Source organism: Drosophila teissieri, chromosome 3R, assembly GCF_016746235.2.
Source record: "Drosophila teissieri strain GT53w chromosome 3R, Prin_Dtei_1.1, whole genome shotgun sequence".
NCBI lineage: Eukaryota > Metazoa > Arthropoda > Insecta > Diptera > Drosophilidae > Drosophila > Drosophila teissieri.
The window spans coordinates 30298687-30323699 of NC_053032.1; the positions used below are offsets into that span (position 1 = coordinate 30298687).

At 42.0% G+C, this 25013-nt stretch overlaps 1 protein-coding gene across 1 annotated transcript in view; it reads left to right on the forward strand.

Annotated features, from left to right (window-relative positions):
• The first annotated feature begins 2793 nt into the window (after window positions 1–2793).
• Window positions 2794–25013, forward strand: part of LOC122622276 (headcase protein) — an 83623-nt gene continuing 61403 nt past the window's right edge. Inside the window, exon 1 of the mRNA XM_043800603.1 lies at window positions 2794–5164. Coding sequence (XP_043656538.1) covers window positions 3867–5164 — 1298 coding nt within the window. The 5' untranslated portion in view covers window positions 2794–3866. The remainder of the gene's footprint in view (window positions 5165–25013) is intronic.

Consider the following 25013-nt stretch of genomic DNA (forward strand, 5'->3'; position numbering starts at 1 on the left):
GTACGGGTGGGTGTCGAACACATCTGCCCAAAACACCCTCGGGACTTTTAAAGCGATGGGAAGGCGCAAAACACAAGGAAAGGCCTGCATAAATGGATGGCTATGGCTTAAAACGTGGGAGGAGGTAGGGAATTCGCTCTGGGTTTGTCTATCCATCCGAACGAGTATCTTGCAGATACTCTTACGCCACCGCAAAGTTCCTCCTTCGAAGAACCCGCTTTCACACCATGGTTAGAAGCCAAACAGGAAGCCAAGAAACACGCAGAAAGTTGCAAACAGCACACAAAGTCGTCACTCATATGTACAAACATACATATATTTGAAGTTGGTCCCATAAATAAGCACAAGTTTATCCATTAAAATGGCTGAGAGATCGGAATTTAGCAGAATGAACCACCTAAGAAAAATCACCCAAACACAAGTTAGGATACTTAAGTTTAAAAACATTATTTAACGACCTGGCAACTCTTTTTTCGGCCCCCAGGGTTGCAGCCCCGGCATTGCCATTAATTATGCAAATTCAACTTGATGCGTGTCGCCGAAGAATTATGAGCTCAGCTTTTGCCCCGGGCTGCAGACTCTCTCCTCCTCTCTTTCTCCTTCTCGGCTCTTCCTCTTCTTGTCGCCCTCTCCTCTTTGAACACATGCCCACTGCTCTTCCTTTTCATATTATTATTACTTTTTCGTTATGCATTGGTCATTAAAATTAGGTCAGAGTCGAAGGGAACACAAAGCGAAATCCTTGAGAATTATAAAGCAGCGATGACAACAACAACAAACTAGTTCGCCCCTCCTTTGTTCTCTTCTCCTCCCCTCTTCCGCACCTCCTCCTCTTCAGGTTCCAGCGATCCTTTAGCTAGAACAACAAACAACACATGCACACATACATACATATACGATCCTATTACGCAATGGCTGCCGATCTGCCTACCTGACTGAGTTAATTATTATATCAGAACCCTCTTTTCTCTCCCTCCTTCTTCGTCCTCTTCTTTCTACTTTCTGGCAGGTCGAAATCGGGAGAAAAAATGGAAACTGCGCAGTTTGACTCGAGAATAAGTGGAATTGGACCTTGACTTTGCACCGCAGTTCCCAAAAGAATAGAACCCCGGATCCTGAGAGTCCTATAAGAAAACCCCATCTGCTTCCGAGATCCCCTCCCCTCCCTTCCCTTTCCAACCAACCCGTTCTACACGTGCCCTTGTTTTGCCGTTTCCACCGCTTCTTCTTGTTCGTTTTCGCATACTTTTTTTTTTGCAACACGCGCAGCGGGAATTTTTATATAAAAGGAGTCGCATAGAAGGAGGTAGGGAGAAGAGAAAAGAGAGGTAGAGGACAATACAAAAAAGTGAGGATACAATAAAAAGGCTCTACGATTGAAAGCTTTTTTTGGGTTTGGTGGCGACTTTGATACCCTACAGACAAAGGACAACTAATTAGTCCAATTGGAACATCATAATATAAAATATGTATATATATACATACATAAATACATAGGTAGCTATGAAATTCGAAATCTTGAAGCTAATATTAAATATTGGTTTAAAATGCTATTATACTTACATACTTGTTCCAAATAAAAGTTCCCTTATTTAAATTTTCGTGGTCCTTCATTGAAGAGTATTCTTCGGCACTTATTAGTTCAATGTTTTAATTCTTTTTCAGTTTGTCTCTGCTGTTGGCTGTGTATTTTTAATGCCTCTTTTATTGCCGGCATTCGCATGCATTGTATTTTTGTGCGAATGTGTGTGCCAATATATAGAAACGTATGTATATTTGAAAAAAGCAATCGATGAGTGTGACAGAGAGCGGCAGTTCCGTCGAAGGGAGACAGCAAACAGCATTTCCACTTCCACTGGAATTAAAAGATTAGCCAAGGAAAGCAAAAGTGCGCTGCAAGTTCGAGTTCCAGCGACTCGGCAACCCTGTTCTCATGTTGTTTACTTTGCCGGTTTCTGGCACTAACACTAATGCACGCCCCATGCATGTGAAACAGAGCCAACGCGTTCGACGCTCCAGTCGAACATGTTGGAGGGGAAACGACCGGCTTCGAACTCGAATCGAACCTGCTTCGAGCCGCAACGAAAGTGAATTTTTGCGAATCATCGAAAGCTTCTAATTGTAAAATTTGCAATCGAAAATAATATAATATAAATATAAATTAGATACATTGAATTTGTAAAAAAATAATTACAAGCGAGAAAGGCAAAAACTATATTAATTCCATTTTAACTGTAAAATTTTAAATTTTTTTGTGTTTTTTTAAAAAATCATCTTGGATAATGATTTTTCTAAGGATTGAATGGATATAAAATTAAATAAATGTAATATTAAAAAAAAGTACTATAATTTTAAAATATTTTATTTCGATTCTTCACATTTAATCTTAAAAGTAAATGCTACAAAAGTTCGGTTATAAAATGGCCTGCTCATTTAGGAAAATGTACAGATTCTAGCCTACGTGGGCAAATTCTAGTAAATTAGACGCTTTTCTAGACCCCTTCCATAATTTTCCCACTCCATTTCCCATTTTAGCGCCAAAAATCTGTTGAGTTTTCCGCCGAATGAAAAGCGAGCGGTTGGCGGCGGTGGTGGAAAGTGAAAACCAGCCAACCACCACCCACCAACCCCGAAAAACGTGAAGAAGATGTGCGGAAAATCGGAGTGGAGGAAAACTCCAACTGTCCCGACGTTCGATGTTCGATGTTCGTTTTTCGTTTCGTTTCGTTTTCAGTTCGTTCGCATGGTCCGACAGCAGCGAGCAACACGGACCAAAATCAGTTTGAATTTCGCTTTCGATCTGGTTGGTTGTGTTTTTTGGCTTCTCTCTGCGTGCGCCGTTCGTAGGTGGGAAAAACGGAAAACAACAACAGCGAAGAACAGAAAACAGAAGAACTTGCTGCAAACCGAATCGAAAAAAATCGAAGAGGAACACTTCAACTCCAGTTTACATTTGGTCCTGCGACTTTTTAGAAACCAATCGGAAATTTACACTCTCTATTCCTTTCTGTTTTGCCGGCAAAAACAAAAACCAGAAGCGGCCAAAGAGAGGCGCAAAAACAAACGCAGAAAGCGAAGCAAAATGTGAAAAATTGCCGAACATGGCGCCGCGTGTGTGAACGAGAGCGAACGATCGTGTGAGAGGGAGATAGGGACAGGGACGGAGCGAAGATAAACAATAAAAAAAAAACAATTTTTGATACTTAACGTTCTACAACAACAATAAACTCAGCTCAGGTACAACAACAAATCAGAAAATTACGAAAAACACAACAGACTGCATTGACGGGAATTTTTCCAAGTATTTTTGATACACACAGCAAAGAGGTGTACGATTTTTAAGCAATAAGTGAAAGCAATTACCCATCAAGTTAAAAGTAATACCATCTCTCGGTAGAACCCCACTCGGAAAATCCAACTAAAAACAATTGAAAAAAATAATCTAACCAGACTAAATCGCAGAATAACAAGCATTTACTATACACACAATTCAAGAAATAAATTCCGAAAATAAAAATCTATAAAAACCGTACAACTGAATAAAATCAGACTTTTGTCTGCAAAATTTCGAAAAATTTACAAAAAACCCGCTAAAATTCACGAAAACTCACTGGAAAACAACACACACCAGACCATCAGTTGAGAAATATTCTGGAATCGGTTCAAAAATAAATAAATATATGCCAGCAGCATTTAAATAGACCACAAATCGCGCATCGAAAAAATCAACAAGCAATATTTTTGAAATTTATAATCGTGGGCAAAATGCTGATACGAAATAGAGATTGAGGATTCTCGAGGACAGCCAACCAAATCTTTTCTCGCTGCAAAGAGTGCATATTCTCAAAGGAAACAAACACAAATTTATGGCTCCGCGTCGCAACAGCAACATCAGCAGCAGCGGCAACAGCACCCAGCAGCAGCATCACCAGCAGCACCACCAGCAACAGTTGCAGCAGCATCAGCAGCACCAGACGCAGCAGCAGCAACTGCTGCAGTTCTACGCGGAGAACGCGAATTCTTCAGGCGTCCTAATGGCGCCCATGCAGGGAACTGGTGGCGTTGGCGGTGGCGGTGGCGTAGTCCACTGCTGCCTGCCCAGCGGAGATTGCCGCAAACTGGACACGCTGATACCGCTGAACGAGCTCTCGCTGGCGGACTGCATCCGCGTGCTGTGCAACAACGAGAACTGCAGCGCCGGCCAGTACATGCACCGCGAGTGCTTCGAGTGGTGGGAGGCGAGTGTCCTGCAGGCGCTCAAGTCCAATGGCCGGGCTCGCTCCTGGTCGGAGAGGCAGCGTCTGCAGCATCTGTGGACCAAGAAGGGCTACGAGCTGGTCCAGAAGGCCTGCAGCTGCAAGTGCGGCCGGGGGCAGCTGCGCAAGGATCTCGACTGGGTGCCGCCGAGCAGCCAGGGCGTCATTTACCTCAACGGGTCAACGGGCAATGGTAGGGCCAATCTGGCCAATGGCAGCCTCAGCGAGGACGACGACAAGAAGAAGGCCAAGAAGAAGCGGAACCGCAACAACAACAACAACGGCGGTGGTGGCGGCGGTGGTAATGGCAACGCCAAAACCCCCCTGAGCAACAACAACGGCAACAGCTACGCCGGACTCACGCCCAATCCGAATGTGGGCGTCATAGGATCGGGCCTGCCCCACAACAACGGCAACACCACCTCCAATGGCAGTGGCAGCAATGGCTCCTCCGCCGGCCTGCTGCAGCCCAGTGCGCTGGCCACTTTCAGCAACATCCTCAATCCGAACAATGTCCTCGGCCTGGACCTGCGCGCCCGTGCTGGCAGCCTGTCCTCCAGTGGAGCCGGCAGCGGATCCACCTCGCCATCGGCCTCGCAGTCCAGTGGCGAGATATCCGTGTCGCCGGTGCAACAATTGCTGCAACAGCAGCAGCAGCAGCAGTCGCTGCTCATCCAGCCTCTGGGCCCCGCTTTCGGCAGCAATCTGCTGCAAAATGGACTGGGCTTGTCCAAGAACCTGCTGATTGCTCCCCAGCAGCAGCAGCAGCAGCAACAACAGCAGCAGCAGAATAACCTGCCTGCTTTGGCCAACATCAGCAACTTCAAGCCATTGGCCAGCTACGAGCAGCAGCAACTGGTGCAGCAGCAGAAGAACAAGGAGGTGGAACTCTATTCCGAGCGAGTGCGGTAAGTCCAAGTTTATCCCTTACTCTTGATGTTTATGATAAGAGCAACCGATAAGAGGTTATATGCGATGTTTCCTTAGTCTTAAATACTTTGTCGACTTGGTTAACTTGGTTGACTCGGTTAACTTGTTTAACGAAGCGAAAGGCAGGCGAAATTCCCCAGCATGTGGTTGTGGCACATAAGCGTTTCAATATTTATTCGCAAAACTTTTATCAATTACACTGAACGACAGGGGGGCTGAATGTATTTAGAATATATTCCCAGCAGTCGTTAGAGGAAATCACAAAGTGTTTCAACTATTCCTTTTGATAAAACTGCCAGTAGCTCGAAGTTTTATCAACAAACATGCCAAATAGATACCAGATTGATACACTGGTTCCTCTATCGTGTTGCACAGTGTTATCAACAATTGAGGCGTTTGTTTGCCCGTTTTTCGTTCGTTTGCCGGTTCCATAGATTATATAACCTTGACGGCTGAACAGCTGCGAAACACAGGCAATATTTGCTGAAATATTAAATATTAAATAAAATGCGCTTGTTGATTCCACAAATTTGCGAGTATTTTCCCTTCAAGGAAGTTGGCGATCTGCAACATCTCAGGGAATTAATAAAATATAATAATCTTTTTTTATAATTGTTGCTTTGGGTCAAGGCTTTCTTTAACTCTTCTGTAGTTCTCGATTCTGCTTACTCATAAATCATAAGATATGAAAAATTATTGGAATTTATATGCTGCCACATAGCAACGGACATTTATCGTATGGTATGTTTCCCAGATGTGTTCTTGTTCATATTTATTTTGTGTCCAAATTTTAATATTTCCGTTTCCAAGAGCGGCGAATAATATTATGTATTTCAATCGCGATCAGAAAAATGCGAATAGGAGAACAACACGAAAGGGAATTAGATCGCTTTTTGCTTCTTTGTGTTTTTTATGTTGTTGTTTTGAACGCGATCTTCAGGTTTCAAGAATCTCAACCCCTCTCACCCGCTGTCCGTCTCTTTCTCGCGCCAGCTTGCCCTCTCTTTCCAGGCTGAGAACTTTGTTTTGCCTTCTATGGCATAATTCCATTCATTCTTCTGCTTTTCGCTCTCTATCTTTCTCTCTGTTGTGCCCACTTTTCAAGGCCACGAAATTTGCGTCTTTTTTGCGTGTGTTTTTTTTTACCCTGAAAGGGGGTATTATTATTTTGGTATCTGCTTTCTAACGATAAAAAAGCTTCATGCAATTTTACCGATCTTCTTTTATTTAAAGGGTATCCAAGGGTATACAAGTTTCGGTTTGGTTTCCTCTCGGTTTTGATCGTTGTGGAGCTCTATTTGCCTTGCTCCTGCAATTTCTTGCCGCCTGCATTTTATTTCATTCCTGCTTATCAGCGTTTTGTGATGATTTGCGTTTAATTCAAAAATAAACGTCCATAAAATTGTTTATCGCCTCTCGTTTTTTTGTACTTCCATTTTTCATTTCGTGTTTTGTTTGCATTTACTGGCGTTTATTTTTAGCGCCACACGCGGCCCATTTTCATTTTATTTAATTTCTGTTGTTGCTGCCATGATAAACAAACTTTGCTGATTCAAAAAGGTGAGCAAAAAAAAAAAAAAATAAATAATAAAAAGGAAGAAAGCCAAAAGTTCTTGCCTTTCCCTTTAAATTTGCCGTCTCTGTTTAATGAATGAATGTGTTCGGCTCGTCCCCTCTCTTTCCCACGCTCTTTTAACTTGTTTTGTCTGCCGGCATATTTGTGTTTTTCCTCTTTTTGGTTTTTTTTGTTGTATTTTGTATTTGGCGTCCAATGTCAAGGTTAAGACACATTTTATGTATTCATTTTCGGTGGGTGGATGAGGCGGAAGTCTGTTTGTTTTTGTGCCTCTTCCAGTTTCTCGGCTTTTTTGCAGAAAGCTCTTCCTGCTTGCCTCTCTATCCCACTCTCTCTCTCTCTCTGTCTATCTGTAGCTGTCTGCAAATAATTTCCCATTCGTAGGCCCAAAACTCTGACGTGGGCGTAGCATCCTCCCCCTGATTACTTGCTTTCTACTTGATTTTCACCCCATCTCCGATATAACGGCGCAATACTTTCCCGAACGTTCGCAACTGCAAGTAAATTGCGAAAGGCACGCCGAGAATAGAAAAACTACAACAATTTGCAGCGACAGGCCATAAAAACAAAGTAGCAACAAAGTCAGCGTCTTGAATTTGCATACCGAACGCAACGGGTGTCCAAAGGGTGTGACTAGCTGGCCATTTCAGATGTAACTCATGGATGTGGCGTTCAGATACATTTAAGTTCTATTTTGGGATACATATTATAGCATACAATATAATTCTATCTAGCAGATTGAATCATCATTACTACATTTTTAGTATAGATATTTGCTTATTAAGCTATGATACACAAGGAGGCATAGTTTCATATTCCCCGGACTGTGTCATTAGAACATAGGGTATTCAACAGTCGGCACCTTATCTTCTCTCTATACCAGGTGTACAAGTATGGAATGTCGGTTCGAACATATAGATGTCTCCCAAACGTAAATATTTATCGATTGTCTTAAAACTTTGACCTTGTGAAGTGTCAACCTTGACTGTCGAACCACCATAGTTTTGCGCCAATCGAGCGTCATTATCGTTTACTCTCAGTGCAGTCAACATGTCGAGTTTCGTGCCGAATAAAGAGCAAACGCCGACAGTGTTAATTTTCTGTTTTCATTTGAAGAAAACAGCAGCGGAATCGCACCGAATGCTTGTTGAAGCCTTTGGCGAACAAGTACCAACTGTGAAAACGTGTGAACGGTGGTTTCAACGCTTCAAAAGTGGTGATTTTGACGTCGACGACAAAGAGCACGGAAAACCACCAAAAAGGTACGAAGACGCCGAACTGCAAGCATTATTGGATGAAGACGATGCTCAAACGCAAAAACAACTCGCAGAGCAGTTGGAAGTAAGTCAACAAGCAGTTTCCAATCGCTTGCGAGATTTTTTCTTTTTCCACAAAATTTAACGTGTTTTTTAATTAAAAAAAAACGACATTTCATACTTGTACACCTGGTATATTTGTTTTGAAAGCCTCAGACAATATGCCAATCCCCCTTCTATAACGAGTGCGGTGATATGGTGTGAAAAAAACAAAACTAAAGCGAAAATTAACAACTTTCGCACGACTTTTGTTGTTCTGACTGTGCCGGCGAGAGAGCGAGAGCGCTACATACCGGAAGAAAGAGTGAGAAAGAGCGAGAAGGAGGTGGCGATATAGCCATATCGGTGCATAGTTTATCTTTGGGTCCGGGGGTTCTGTATTCCGTAGCAAATATGAGTGAATTACAGTCGTGAGGCACTGCGAAAATTTAATTTTAAATTCTGTTTTTGTTTTTCTCGCTAGTTTCAGCCCCCCTCCCCCCCAATTCCCCGGCATTTCCATAGCCCCCCGCAGCTGCGTGCTAATTGAGCACGTTCCAAAAACTGTCGTCTAGACTTGAAGCATAAATTTCTGCACTGTAAAATTTTTATTAACGCGGAACCCCATTACACATCCATATCGATGACGTTTGTTTTTCTGTTGTTTTCGCATATTGGAATAGGTTCTGCCTGATTTCGGAATATATTTCCCTATATATGCATACACTGTGTGAGGTTAGGTTTCACTTTTCGCTCGGCGATGATAAATAAACAAAAGACGGGGGCAGCCGAGCATGAAATGAAATGGTGCGACTTGGAACTCGATGGCTATGGGCATAGATACATATGTGGGGGTTACAAAAGGCACGGGGAAAAATCATGATGTTTTTGGGGATCTTTGAATAGTAGCAACCTGAAGTTATTATACTAAAGTGACAATAAATAGTTTAGATTTTCTAGAAGTGTAGTTAATGTATTTTATTTACATATGAGATCCATAAAAGAGCGTTGTGGGGAAGGGGGGCGACTCAGCAATTAACGACCTTTTTTTTGGGCAGTCAAATTGAGGAAACATTAAAAGTCGCGCCACATCAGACACTTTTTGTTCTGTAAAGCTTTGTTTCGGACACGCTGACTAGTTCCATCACAACGGGTGACCACTGTGGCAGACTCCCCCCACACGATTCGTAACCGCAACCAAATCTGCAAAACCATTTGCAAATTAAAGCGCATAACGATGTGTGGGCAGAAAGAGAAATGTAGGAGAAATGTTGAATGGGCATGGCGGAATAGAGGGATGAAGGGAGGGGGTGTAGTAAAAAGCCACCTAGGGAAAAGGAGCGGTGCAAAGAGGGGAACTACTCACCTTTTGTTGAATATCAAATCAAGTATGCATTGCTTACTCGTTTCCCACCAGGTTCCTACGCCCTCACAACCGCAAAAGCTATTAATGAAATCTTTGCCAAAACGACACGCACACTGCAAGTTAAATAAACATATGCACCACAGGGTAGCCTGCACAGTGGTTGCAAAACGAATACTCACAATATTCATAAGTAGTTTCTATTTTACATTGGGTAAATAGCTTGGGTAATGCTGTATCACAATCCGGAGAGCACACATTATCTGATTGTTGCTTTATTACTTATTCCTTAAACATTTCACTAACGAGTTTCCACATTTGTCCACTGTAACTGGTGCATTGCAGCACTCCGCACACACACATACCCACACACACCCACACCTTCTATGGGCGCCTGACTGCCTGACTATCGAACGACTCGGCGCATGACTCTCCGGCGGAAAGTTCCCTCGACGTCATTATTGTCGTATTTTCATTGCCAACAGACAATGCCAGGGCAACTCCGGCTCCACCTCCAGCTCCAGCTCCGTCCTCCAGCTCCGTCTCCATCTCCGCCCCTTCCTTTTTGCCTGTTTTCCCTGGAACCTCCTCCTGTACTTGCCACCCACATCCGTGTCCACATCCGCATCCAACTGTATGGGCGCACATGTGTGTGGCTCCATCCGCAGGCTTTTTGCCAACTTTAAAGGCTTCGTTGGCTCAGCAGTTTCCGTCCCTCTCCGCTGTGTGCGCTGTCTCACTCTCTTATGCAGAACTTAAATCTACACGGAAAAATATCAGTGGAGCCAAGTTAAAGAAGAACCTTTTTAAATCGAAATAATATGAAACTTTCAGTCTTCATGTACCATAGCTAGCTTATTGTGAAAATTACTTTATATTTTCGGAGAAGTTCTTTAACTTGTGATTAACACATTCCCATTGCTGTTATCTCAGGATCCCGAATCCTTCGCGCAGTGCACTGCTTCCCCTTCCCCACTGCTTGCTGCACTGCTTCCCCATTTTAGCCAGCATGATGTCGTCTGTTGGTTCATAAGCCAAGCTTTGGGCGTGTGTGTGAGTGTTTATCTGTCTGCCTCCCGTCTCTCAGTGTGTGCGTGTGTGTGTGTGTGCTTTTAGGCTTTTGTGTTGGGCCATTCAGCCAAATGAGAAAGAGAAGGACCCCAACTCCCCCCTCTCGTTTCCACTGCAGGCTGAAATTGCAATCAATATTGTTGTTGCTGTCGAGCAGCTGCCAGACACAAAAATAAAACGGAACGTGCAAAAAATTGCAAAAAAAAGAGAAGAGTGGAAACAGTAAAAACGAGCCTGGCGAAATGAAAGAGCAAGGATGGATGAAAGGCGTGGTGGGCGGAGGGGGCGTGGATGAGCCAGTTGAAAAGCGAAAAGTAAAACAGAAAACAGAACAGAAACAGAAACAGGAACAGGAACGGAGCACAAAACATGAAATGTTTGTGCAAATGAAACAAAACTGTTGTCCTGCTCCACCTCCTTCTCCTCCCTCTCCCCTCGCACTCGCGCCTTATCTGTCGGTCTCTCTCTCTCTCTCTCTCGGACCCAGCTGGAGTTCTGATTGGAACGCTCCTGCTGCAGTATGGATCCTATCAGAGTACACTGCAGGAAAACGGGACAATGCATTTCGTTTGCTGGAATAAAACATATTCATTATAATTGTGAATTAAGTTCTTTGGAAATGTGTATAGAACACTCCTTGCTTCGAATATTATTTCTCGAATATTATAACTCGAAATACTTTTCTCGCAGTGCTGTTATGCATTTCGACGACTGCCGCACTGCATGTGTATATTTGTGTGGGAATGTTTGTTTTGTTTCCTATTTGATATCCATTAAAGCGATTCCACATTCGCCGTCTGTCTGCTGCCCCTGACCCTGTCTTCTCTGTCCCTGTTCCTGAATAAACTCCCTACTTTCTCCCCTTTCTTCCCTTTCTCCCGTTTCTGCAAGTCTCCACTTACCCCTATTATATTCCCCATTCAATCTGATTGCGAATGCATTCGGCCTTTTGTGGGCGTGGTGGCCCCTGAACTGCATCGGGGATTTTGTGTTGCATTTGCAATTTGTGTCGCTTGCACTTCTTTTTCCTCCTCTGCCATTTCGGTTTGCCTTGTTTATTTGTTTATTAGTTGCAATTTTCATTTGGCCAGGGGCCAGATGGACTAAATGGGGGGGACGTATGTACGCGGAGGGGGGGTGGAGAAATTGAAAATTGACTGTCTGGCAGTTTTTGCAACATTTTAACCCTTGCCGTTTTCCCCATGGCCCATTCAACTTTTGACACCTACTCAATCACAGTCTCCTTGGCTTAGCCATGAAAACCCCTTAATCACTCTCTTATATTTTTCCCCTCCCCTAAATCACCCAATTCCCCCTATTCCCTCCTTTTCCCCATTCCCCCCGCCTCCGAAAGGAGTCAGACAAGAGCAACAAATGAAGCTTAAATTTTAATCGTCACTCTGACGATAATGTTGATGATCCCCCTGCCCCCCCTGCCTCTTTGTCGCTCTTCGTCTTATTTTTTCACGCTTTTCCCTCGTCAGTTTCGTGTGGCTCTTCCTCTTCTGCAGTTTCCTTTCCTTCATCTGTGCTCCATGCATCCTGTCAAAGGACAGCGCTTCGACGCCGTTCAAAGTCATTTGGTTTTATGATTATTAGCTTGTTTAGTTCTCTTTCTACCATTGGCAATACCCTGTAGCAGTGCTTCTAGAGGGGTATATAAAGTTAAGAAACTGTATCTGCCAAAGTTCCCAAGTTAATGAATTTGAAATTGCTTCTGAAAAGGGTTAGTTGCAAATGTAAAACTTCGTAGCATATTTTAAAGAGCTGTAATACATCCACTGGCCAAAATTCATAACGTTTAAAGCATTTTTTGAGTTACAAATTCTTTACAGGATATCTCAAGAGCTGATATGCAGTGCATAAGCTTTTTTCTAGTAGCTCAAGCTGGTACTTTTCGTTTTTTTGTGGGTGCGTAGCTGACGGCGAACATATTCTTTATGCTTATATAATATCTATTTAGTTGCACTCTGGCAAGTGCTTACCCCGCCCATTTAGTTTGCCCGTTTGTTGCTTGTTTGTTTGTTCGCTGTCTGCGCCCATTTTCGGTCTCTTTCTTCGCCACTATGGCTATCTCTATTTCTATCTCTATCTCTAGCGCCATCCAGCTCCTGCGACACGACCGATTGCGCTTGTTGTGCGATAACCGTTGCCATTTGTATCTTTTCCATCTTTTGGCCATAACAATTTGACGCTCCATGACTTTGGATAGGGACAATATGCCACAGGCGAGCGAAAGAGATGCAGCGGCCCTTGTGCGTTGTGTGTTTGTTTCGTGTTAACAACAATTGCGTTTTGTTTAATTGAATAAGTGCCTGGGCGGTGCGGCAAATGTCGATGGCTTTCAGCACACGAAAATAAATATAAAACTCGAGGCTTGAGGCGTTGATTTGCGGATTTCTGCAGACTCCGAAAAAGGTAGAAATAAAATGAAGCGAATTAAAGATGGGGAGCCCAAATGGAGGCACAAAGGTCCCGACTTCTTTTGCAGCATGACGACGAGGACACAGAACGCATTAAAGTTTGTGCTCTGTTTTGCCTTCCCCATTTTTGGGTGCATGCAACAGCGGCAACATCATTTGCCCCGTTTTGGGCAATAAAAGCAAATTATTTTTACGATCAAGCCGCCGCAAATAAATAAATGCATTTTTGTAGGTTTTCTACCCCAGTTCTTCGGCCGTCGCTCCCCTTATTTCTTATTTCTTGTTTTTTTTTTTTTTTTGCCTTTTCTCTTTAGTTTATTATTGCGGACGCGACGACACCAAATGCATTTTTATGCGTTCGCCTCGGGGCGTGACAGATCATTAGCAGAGGGCCAAAAAATGCGCTAAAAAACGAGGGAAATGGATGGAGAGCAAAAACGTAGCGAAAGGAAGCTCGCCAAATTTCTTAATCGCCTGACGGAATGGGAATAAGTGTGGAAAGGAATTGAGCTAATTGCAGGATAATCGAGCGAAATTCATTTCCTGTGTTCCCGAAACAAAGAGGCAGTAGAAGCAAAAGAGTGGAGAAGAAGACTCGGGATCAAGAGTATAGAGTATAGAGTATTGGGTATGCAGCAAGCCTATCGATGGATTCACTCCCACAGAGTGGCAGCAACTTTCTCACGCCATTACTTCTGTGTTTCATCTTGCGCACACTGCTGCCGAGCAACCCAATCACCGATATTTGTAATTAACAATAGCACAGAGATACATATATGTGTGTGCAACTGTTTGGGGCAACGATCGCTGCCTTTTGATATCCGATGATCGAAGCGGATCGCAACGAAACGACAGAAATCGGAAGGGGAATGGCTCCATTTCATTGTGTGGCGGCAATTGCTGAAAGGCCGGCCCGTTGCACATGCGAAAAATGCGGCATGCAGCGTATCTATTGCAGCATGCCACATCGATGGGTGGCAACAACAACAGCAACATCATCATCATCATTATTATTGGCACAAGCAAGTGAGACAAGTTTATTGAACTTGGGCAGGCGGCGCCAGCGCCAGCGGCAATTAAAATTAAATGTTAAATGTGGCAACAGCAGTGGGGCCAAACTACACTACACTACAGTGTGTGCAACCTTAAACGGACAAAATGTTGTCGTTGATTCAATTAAAGCAAAAACTAATCAACGAAATTGGGCTCGCAAGCGCGAAAGAGAGCAAAAGAAAGAAGCACATGTGTGTGGAGCCACGCTGCTCTTTGCTTTCTGCCTTAAAAAGCTAACTTTCACTTTCGAGTGCAACTCCTTGTCTCCCTTCTTCTTCTCTCCTCTTCCCTTCTCTTCCCTCCTTTTCTCTGCCCCACCTGATGACAGCCCCCCAGCAAATGATAATAAAATTGCAACATTTATTGGGGGCTCGCTGTGGGGGATGGGGGCATTTTATCGACGACATGGACGTTGTTGCCGCGATCAACTTTACTTTCGTTTCGTTTTGGTTCGTTTTATTAAAAATGTGAGTGCAATAAAAAAAAACTGCATTTGCCTGAGATTTAAATCAATAAAAATACATAAATTGAAAATGGTCAAAAGCGAAAGAAAGTGACACTGCAGCGATACAAAACAAAAAGAAGAAAAAGAAACCTATAAATAAATATTTACAGTTCTCGCCTTCGGTTTGTGGCTTTCTGTTGTCCTCGTTCCTGTTTCCCCGCTGACCTGGAAAATCGAAGGCCCTGAATACTTAATAATAAAAGCTGTTGCTGTCGATGCTTTTGTAATTGCCTTGACTGATAATGCTGCAGCTTCTTCCTTTTCTCATTTTGTCTTCTTTTGCTCGTAATTTTCTTGTTGATGTACGAGTTTCTTAGGGTTTCGTGCTAAAAGTAAGTTTAATACTCTGCCAAAGAGTGTCACTAAAGTGCCAGGAGTTTCACAGTTCTCTTTCTGTCACTTTAGCTGTCAAATATGTCTTGCATTTTCAAATCGATATTGGTAATACTGCATACAATGCCTTATTATGTCGAAATATATTTAGTTCCGAAGTTTCATATTGAATGGTTGACAAAATGGTCCTGTGAGGGTATTCCATTCTTGAGACCCCCAACTTGAGCCAGCCTTCCTGTTTATCTTCTTCACTTTCTTTTGTTGCGGCTGCTCGAGCTTCTTCGCCTGTTGCTGTAAAATAAATAAATGCAAAAAATTGTTTACCCTTTGGCCATTCGGGCAAATGTCCTGCAATAATTTGCAGCATTCGACTGACAGCGGCTGGAATCTTGCCGCTGCGGGTGGGAAAGAGACGGACTCTGTTGCTCTGTTGCACATGACCGTGTTGCATGACTTTGTAGTAAACCTGAAATGCAGTTGGAGTTGACTTCGTTTCGTTTTTATCTTTCGTTTTTTATTTATACTCCTTTTTTGTTTTGGGCCCGCATCTTGTTTATGCACGCGATAAACTTGTAGTACAAAGAAACCAAGGAGAAATGTTTAAACGTAAATTCAGGCAATAACAAAAGCCTTGAGCTGTGCTGAGCCTCCGTTGTCAAGTAAAACTGAAGTTTCTCGGCTGTAATCTTATGGTAGCATCTGCTGGGCAAGCTGACATTCAAGTCTTTTTAATTTCGTTTTCTGGGGCAGGGTGAGGGCTTCTTATCAACGGTTGAACTTGTCAAGGCTTTGGCCTAGGACCCAAAAAAAAAGGCAGAGCAGAACGGGGTGTCTGTGTTTAATTGTTTATGCAAGGAAAAACTGTAGGAAAAATATATTAAAAATCGGGGGATTTAGGATAATCCTAAATTACGTTTTCTTTTGTTTCCCTGCATTTTAAAGCTAACCCAAATACTTTCCATCAATCCAAAACTAATCCCAAATATATTTTCTTCTTTACTTGCAGGTAAGTGAAGTTCCCCGAACGATCCACCTTCTCTCAGGTGCAGAGGCCATAAATCGCGGCAAGTGGCAAACGCAGAACTTTAGCTTTACGGCCAGGTGGGGGTGGGCGATTAATGGGGCTGGGATGGGGTTTTCCCGGGGAGCAGCTCCCTCAACTCGCTGAATTATTTGTCGACGCTTTAAGTTAAACGCTCCCCGTGGCGCCATAAACAAAAAACAAGCGGCTAGCATTTAAGCGCAGTTAAACGGTTCAATGACATAATGAATTTAAGCACTAGCAGAAAATGTTGTCTAGTTCTGCTTACAGAAGCCTTTTTATATGCATTTTAAAAGAACTTAATTTCACACTGCCTTCTTGGTGCAACATTTTGTCGCTGTGCAGCAGAGCAGCCTGCAACAAGAAGCTGGCTAACAAAAGAGGATCCCAGGACTCGTCTGCTGCTTTGCTAATTAGCTGCATTCATAATTTCGTGCACATTATTTACATGCTAAGCAGGCTCAGACAAAAGGAAGGGCGAATGCGCAGGACAAGGGCGGGGGAATTGAAGCGCAGACAGAAGGCAACCGCAATGTGGTTGCCACGCCCCCTGCCCCCCTCATTTACAGTTATGCAGAGCATTCGCTGGCAAGTTGGCAAAAAGCGCAGAACTCTTACAACTGCGAAAAGAACAAAAAGAAGGCTAAAAAGGCTGTCGGTGGCGGGGGAGGGGCGGGGGCCAAGAGGTGCCAGCGTGTTGCAAGTGAAAACTTTTTTAATTGAATACATTTTTCAAGTTTATTTTGTATATTGAACCCAAGAAGCAGCTGAGCAAGTTCCTTAACTCTGTGGCCTGCAGTTTACTCACCCTTGCTTGTTCTCCTTTTTTTTCAAGTGTAAACGACTGCACTTGGCTTAAAGCTGTCTTAAGCTGAAGTTGGATTTTTTTGTCATCCTCGTTTTTTCTAAGGTTTCCCGCACAGCGGGAGGTATTCTTACAACTGAGTTTTTGTTTCTTTGGTTTCGTGTTTTTCTTGACTTTGACTTTGGTTTTGCTGTAAACCCTATATTTAATGTCTGTAACAAGCAGATGCGTTATGAAAGTCAAATTATGACAAATTTATTTATTTGGTTATTTATTTTTAGTTAATTCTTTAAAACTAATTGACTTTGAAGTTAGTTTTTTTTGTGCTGCTCACACAAAGTGGTCCATTAAGCCGGATCCCCAGAATCGATAAAATATTTAAATGCCGACAATCAATTTCCATTTCTCGCTACTCAGGACGAATTATCCTGGCGCCATCTTGGCAGACACTTTCGCAGAGCCATATCAAGTGGCCCCAGAGGTGCCACAGCCAAACCACCCAGCACCCACTCCCCCCTCCTCTCCCTTTCTGATTTATATAGAAGATAGGGAAAAGGGGAAGCGAGGGAGGGAGGGAGGTAGGGGCGTGGCTGGAGCGGGCAGAAGGTCAGACACGCTAATTACCCGATCAACTGTCGTCCTTCCTCTTGGCAAGCACTCAACTCAAGCCGGGAAAATTCCGAGTTTTCCGAGAGTGCCAGACATTTCATTCATTCAACTTTATGGCTGGCTGTCGTCTGGCTAATACGTAACTTTTATTTTTCAATTTTGCCGCAACTCTTTCTTTTTATTTTTTGTTGCCCTTGCCTTGCTTTGCCGCTGGTTGGTTTTCATGTTTTGTCAACATTTTTCCGCTTTGTTTGTTTCGTCTGGCTTTTCCTTAATTTTCCCTTGTTTTATCTGTTGTCCTTTGGCTCTTTTATGATTACAGTTTTGTTATGCGGCCATTGTGTAGTTTTGTAGTTGTGTGCAGTCCACAAATCAATTTTCCCCTAGTCAATTTCAATTATTCAATAATGGTTTATTGTCGTCATTAATTTTGGGTTGTCATCCTCGCTGATTTGCATTTTGCCAATGGAAAATTGGAAAAATGTCCGATGAAAATCCAAATCGAATGCTGCCTATAAAAAAAAGTCAAAGCTCAAATTCGGTTTTATGGCCATAAAAAGCTTTGTTTTTGGCCACTTGGCTGCCAGCTGCCATTTTTCAGTTTTCAACTTTTGGTTTTTCTCATTTTTCGTTCATTACGTGGCCTGTCAAATTAAATTTGACTTGCAGTTGCCAAATTCGTAAGCGCTCAGAAAAAACAAAAAAAAAATATCAGCAAATAAACACACGCAAAAATTTGAAAAGCACAGCAAAATGAAAAACAAAAGCGTTTGAAATAAAATACGCAACTTGCTTTGCAGTCAGAAACTCTCAGACATAAAGCTGCTCTTTTGATTATAGTTTGTTTAATAAGTTTTAATAGTTTAGATCTTAATCATTCACTAATAGAGTGTTTGCTCATAGAACTACTTTAAATTATTACAAGTGATGATTCAACGCTTTCCTTGTAAGCGTTCTTATATTTCACCCCATCCTTCACTTGTTGCATTTAATTAACTTGCCGGCCGCTGGGAAATATTACTCATACGCCCGGTTATCGGATCCGCTCCACCGCTGAAATTGGCCATAGAAAAACGCGTTTCAAACTAGTTGTGTATTGTACAAAAAATATAATCGAGTTGTGTGCGTAGCTCACTACCTTTCTCTCTTTTTCTTTAAACAAATTCACAGCGATTGCACAAAAAAAAAAGTGCCACGCATTTGAGTGAAGTCAATCACACGCCGTTGTTTTTCTTTCTTTATTTATTTATTGCACTGCGAGGTAAATGCACTTTACACACTTAGCCACGCCCCCTTTTTTGCCACCTCCTTTCGCCCATTTTGCGCAAGTTACAACAAAGAGTGCACCGGCAGATTTTGTGAAATATTCACATTGCATTAGGCGACAATTTATGACTTTTAATTAACCAACCCAACAAGTCCACATAAAGAAAAACATTCAATTTTCCACAAATTTGCATATTGATGGAAATGGCGATAAAACAGGAGAATAGTAAAGTGAAAAAATTGAATATTTTTTGGTAAAACAACTAACGAGCAAGAGCACCATCCATTTAGCTGTCAATTTCTAGTTAGCCAATAACCAGTGGCAAGTGTAGAAAATATTCCAAAATCCAACTAGATAAGCCCACCGAGTGGCGGGTGGATGGGGCAGCTGGGGAGCCTTGAACGTGCCTCGCATAAATAAAAGGCGGCAGAGGGAAATGCCAACACAAAGCAGTCGGATTTCGTGGTCGACCGGCAATGGATCTCCGTCCCTAGAACCATTTTCGAATACAGTCAAGCCCCTTGAATGGAAACCTTACAGCATTTTCAGCTTATTATATTATTAATAAACCTGGCTTAAACAATTCCAGTGTTAAATACTCCGTTTATTGAGTATTCCAGAGCTCGTATTTATTTGTTGGCGGCATTTCATTTACCTCCTACTGCTCTATTCCCCCTGACCCTGTGTTCTTAAGCTCCGCCTGCATTATTTTTACTTTTCTTGCAACCTTGGGGCTTTGTTTCAGCGGGCATTAAACTGCGACTACGACTACTACTACTACTACTACTACTACTACTACTATTCTACTACGACTGTGGGAAAGAGGAGTAGCTGCCAGTGAGCCAGTGAGTGAGTGAGTGAGGGGAACAGGACGAGGGCTATGATATCAGTGTCAATATTACGCTCGTACGCCGTGTAATTCTATTAATTATATTTATAAATTACACGCATATAAACCAGAGAGGCATTGCCGCTCAGAAGCACTGAGAGATTTAAGTCAAAAGTCTACTTCGTATTTTATATCACAAAACATAGAATATATAATACACATGATTTCTTCAGTTGTTAGTTGTCTTTTGTATATTTAAAGTATTCCATAAAATACATAATTAAATTACATTTTTAAATTTAAATAGCATGTATAAGGCCCATTAGTTTTTCTCAGTGTGCTCTGGCTCACCGATGCACGAGGCAGTCATTGCAACAGTGCGCTGCTGCTGTCGCTGCTTCGCGGTTTTTCAATGGATCTGTCCTTGGCAAAGTGCATTGCCGGCAGAGCAGTCGGCGCCAGCAGAGCGTTGCATTGCGTTCATTCGCCTCGAGTGCAGTTGCAGTTTGTATATGCAGTTGCAGTTGCAGTTGCAATTTTGTTTGCAATTTCGCAGTCGGCGTGGCAGCGCCGCCGTGAGTTTGTGCCGCCTGCTTTTGCTTAATTTATTGACTTGGCTGCGGCAATTTATTTGCCAAGCGACTAAAACTTCAATTACGCACGCACTTTCTAAAAATATATATGAAACGACGCTGGAAAAAGGCCGAAAATTGTTCAAGTTTCATTTTACAGTTTCGGCATCTCCGATTGCTGCAAATATTTATGAAACAAACTCCATTTCGTGGGCACAAGCGACTTGCATTGTTGTGTGCTGAGGTCGAGGGCTGTGAAAAGGAAAGTACACAAGCATACGCTAAGTGGGTCACTTGGAAAGATCAGCTGTCAAATACACGAGCATATCATATACATATATAAGCACACAAGTGGGGTCGAAATTGTAGATTCTTCGATATTTCATGCAATAACACTTTCTATAGAATTTTATCACATTCCTAAAAATGCACATTCCCGATAAGAGAACGTGGCAAATCGATCAGAACTCGGGAATTATCGTTACCCCCACGCAGGATCGTTGTGAAATTCGGTACTTAAGTGTATTTCAAGCACTTCAAGTCACTGGTGCTAATAAATCAAACACAGCTGTGTGAGTATAGCTAAGTTTTCAGGCTCAAGGCTCGAGCTTGCAACTCGATAAGAAAGAGGGTTTTCCGAACAAAGGAGAGGGGCCTGACTTTATCGCCCTGATTTTTTTTCCTGCTGCAGCCGACACTTGAGCAAACATCGTGGTCTTATCGGCACTAAACTTTGACTTTCATTTACAGGATTTTGCATTGAACAGAAGAATGGAGCCCTTTCATTAGCCAGCCATTAATGGGAAATTATATTGACAATTGTTCTGCGATTGTTCGCTCGTCGCGATCAATGGGTTTTCATTGTTTTCGCATGGGTTTCCCCTTGCCTGGCGCCATCTTCTGGTCACTTGGCCTAACCTTTTGCCACGCCCACACCCACGCCCACGCCTACGTCCGCAGAAAATTCGATTATTCACATGCGATAAAGAGACGAATCAAACGAAGAGTTTGCGGTCAACTTGGCCATTTCAAAATTAATATTCTCACGGCGCCAAGTTTTCGGGTTTCTCTCAGATTTTTGCAGTTTCGTTTTCAATTGCATTTAGCTGTCCGTTGATTTCCTGCTCTGTTTTTAAGTTGCCCCCTCTACACTTTTTTGCATTTTAACACTGAAAAAAGTAAGCTTTACATACATTATTCCTCAAAAGATGATGCAAGTGAATAGAAGATGTTTTCAAGGAGATAGTTCTTATTGCCCTGTGGTAGAAATTAATAAATATATTGTCCGTAAATCCATATTTCTTAGTATAATTCTTTCTTTTATAGTTTTTTCTTTAGTGTTATATATTATTTTCTCTCTGCAAAGCATTTGTTTCTTGTTTATTGCCATCGTCGATTTTTGTCAGTTGATCTTTGACACATTTCAGGGTGCGGCTCTTCAGCTCCTCCAGTGAATATTTTTTTTTGTTGGTTTTCAGCTTTTTTGGGCCGCTTCGATTTGTTTTTTCCTGCTTGTTTTATTTTATTTTTTTGGGGGGCTGTGAGTAGGTGACTTTTCAGCTGTTTCAGATGTTTATCGTTGGTCTTCCTCTTCTTCGAGCGACATGTGCACGTACTGGAATTGTTTTTATTTTTGTGATTTTTTGTGATTTTTAGCCGTGTGTTTGTATTGGCAGCATGTTCCTTTGTGATGGGCGATTAATTGCATATTAATTTTGTTTATTTTTAAGGGGCTGAGGCACCGCCGATCTTGGCACGTTTCCTGCGGTAAGTGGGTGAAAAGCAAAAACTCAAAAAGGCAAACAAAATCCACACAATAATAGCATATAAAATCTGCTTAAAATTTCGTGCGCGTGTTGGCTAAAAAAAAATGTTTAAAAATACGTTTTTTTTCGGGCATATTCAGCACAGCGTGAGAACAAACAACGAAACGCTGTCTTGGGTTTTTTAATTAGTTTTTTAGTTCGCTGCACTGCACACCTGTCACCCTGAAATTAAAGTTAATTTCCAAACTGCAGCGCGGCTGAAATGGAAAGCAAATTCGCTTTCAATTTCGGCACCAAGTCGAATGCAATCTCCCTGTTGCCATCTCTTTCTGCTTTTGTTTGCCACGCCCACTTTTATGTTCAGTTGGCAGCTGGCAACGACCGTTATTTTTCTATTACCTGTGTTACTTTTTTTTATACTTTTTTGCAACATCATCTTCATTAGCGATCGGTAGCAAAGGTACAGTGGTGGAAGTCAAGTTTAAAGTTATACTTAAATGGTTTATATAAAATTTATGCTCTTTTATATTTAATTGTTAAATATATATTTTATATATATTCTTTATTTTTAAAATTTTGACTGTGTTTTCAAGTTCGTTTTCAATTGGTTTCAGCCCACTGTGCACGTCACTTTTGCTGCTGCTTCATTTGATCATCTGCTGCTGCAATGGCAAATAAATTCGTTTTTTTTGCCTGTTACAAGTTACTTAAACAATTGCCTAGTTGTGGTGGCCACTTTTGTTGTTTACTTTGTTTGCTTTGCGCTTTTTGCACAATTTTGCGTTTGTTGAACCTCGTTTGCTGTGGCTTTTGCTTTTGTTGCTTTTGTCTTTCGCTCCGTGTGTGATTGTTGCAAAATTAATTTTTAAGTGTACGAAGTAGAAAGCTCAACAACAAGTGGCCAAATGTGGGCGTGGGCTTTTGTGGCAATTTGTCCATATGCTGGTTGCTTTTGCCGGCGTCTAATTTGAGTAATTATATTCAAATTTAAGCCCATGTAAATTTCTTACAAAATTATTTGCATTTAAATTGCCACAGCGGGCAGCGCGCGAACTCTACGTCATTGTTAACAATTATTTCGAATTATCTACATATATAAGATGGGATTTGCTATTGCATATATGTATCTGTATAGTTTTCCTCTTTCTCGAGCTTTAAATGAAACCAAATTAAACTTGTCGCCCACACAATGAAAACGCGCTCTCTTTCCCGCCACCACCCCCATTGCACATATAGAGCTCTCTCTTTCCCTCTATTGATACAGCTCTGAATCGCTGACATCATACTATTATTATGGTTATTGTTGTTGCTGCGTTTAGCTGGAAATTGCAATGCACTTTTAAGTCAACTTGTATCTCTAACAGTAAAATGGCAAATAGCAATAAAGCCAACAACGAATAAAACTGCTCCATCGAACCATTCGAATGATTCACTCGACCACTTGCCCAACATTTGTGAATAATTAGTCTGTTTTAGTGTTAAATACACACAATTATTACAGCGAAAATAGAAATTGACAAGAGTACAATGCCACTTCATACCCAAATGAATGGATGGATTAGTAAAATTAATTGCAGTGCATTTGGCCGTAATTAATGAAATGTCATTGCTCATATCCATTGGATCGATGAACGATCGATCGAAAGGGGATTCAAATAGACGATAGACGTATGTAGATGGCTTTAATTGAATACTGGCAGTAATTGAAAAATATTCTAGTTGACGGTGAATTCATCTCATTTGCTTGAATAACAATTAAACGCTTTGTAATTTACGGTTTGCATTGAGTGAGGTCTATTTTTACACCGTGCACTTAATAATATCTGTGATGATGACATTGTCTGGTGCTCTTGACACTGCTGCCACCAATGGAATCGATTTACATGGGCGTTTTCCTAGTGTTTAGAATCCATTTTTCCCAGATCTCCGGTTCAATTAGTCATGTCAAGCGGTGTGAGCTTTATTATTTATTTATTTATCTATTCATTACTTTGTTTTTGTTTTTTTTTTTGTTTTTGCCCAAGCCAAGCGTAATAATTTATTAAATATCGCTGCCCTGCCCACTCCTTTGTTTGAGCTCTGCGCATATTGCGTTATCTCCTTCCCAGCGGGTTTACTTTCTTATCGCTGGCATACCCGGCGTATGCTTAATGTGAGTGCACTCGGAAATGTTTCCATTGAATGTTCTGTTCCCTCACGATGGCTTATGTCATTCTCGATCTGAGGAGAGATTTCCGCTGCAATCCCCAAGGAAACAATTGTGTGTTTCTCATTCTTGCCGTCTCAACTGGGCAGCTGCCCGGTTTTCTAAGCGATTTCTTGTCGCTTTTTATACCCCAAAAAGTAACCCTTTTGTTGTCATAAGTCGGAGCCACATTTATTATGGCCCTAACCCTAACAGGTAAAGAAGTTCGGTGCGGAAGGAAAGCGAGCTGTGCAGACCTTATAGTCTAGCAGCCCTATCTTAATAAGAAATCTCCCGACCGCATAAATAACACTTAACATGTTGTGGTCTCAACACATTTGGCCCTTAGTCCCTTTCTGTTGTCTCACTGCCCCTCCCTCCACTCCACCATTTTTGACCATATTTCATACGAAATTTGCTTAGTTTTTTTTTGTGTACCTATTCATATATATTTTTCTACTCTTGTAAAAGGTTGCTGTAATTTGGTTAGAAAGTTTGTCGTGCTCTGCAGATATCTTATTTGCTAGATCTGCTTTTGTTCCATTAACAACTAGCTTGTAAAGTTTAAATATGCTTTCAGTTAGATTTCATATCAATAACAAATTCAAGGCTTCAGATTGTGGAACCTTACTCGTAGGTGCGTGGAAAGTTGGTTCTCTTGGTAAGAAAATACTGGTAACCAATTGTGGTCATATTATGGTGGTTGTTCCCTCTTTCTCCCCCATCAAAGTTGTCAACCGAATAGTGTAAGAGGCCGCCTTTGTAGTTTTGCCAGCAAACATGTTTGGTTTTGGTCTAATTATGCTGCCATGTGGGCATTGCTGCCGTGTTGTGTTGTTAAGTGAATTGCCTTTGCCTTGTGACTCGACTAATTTCGTTTGTTTTACTTTTGGCCGTCCGCTCGCTAATGAATTTTAATTGCAATCTGGCTGGCTGGCTGGCTGAGGGCAATGAGGGAATGGGAATAGTAAATGCACTGTGACCCCTGCCAAAGGGAATTCCCACAATTTTCCGCCGACACGCTGACATTTTCCCCGAGTATTTTACCCCAGTACTTTAGCCCAGAATTTTCACGCCAACGCCCACGTAACAAATTGTATGGTGCGATGAGGTGATGATGACTCAACCTAAAA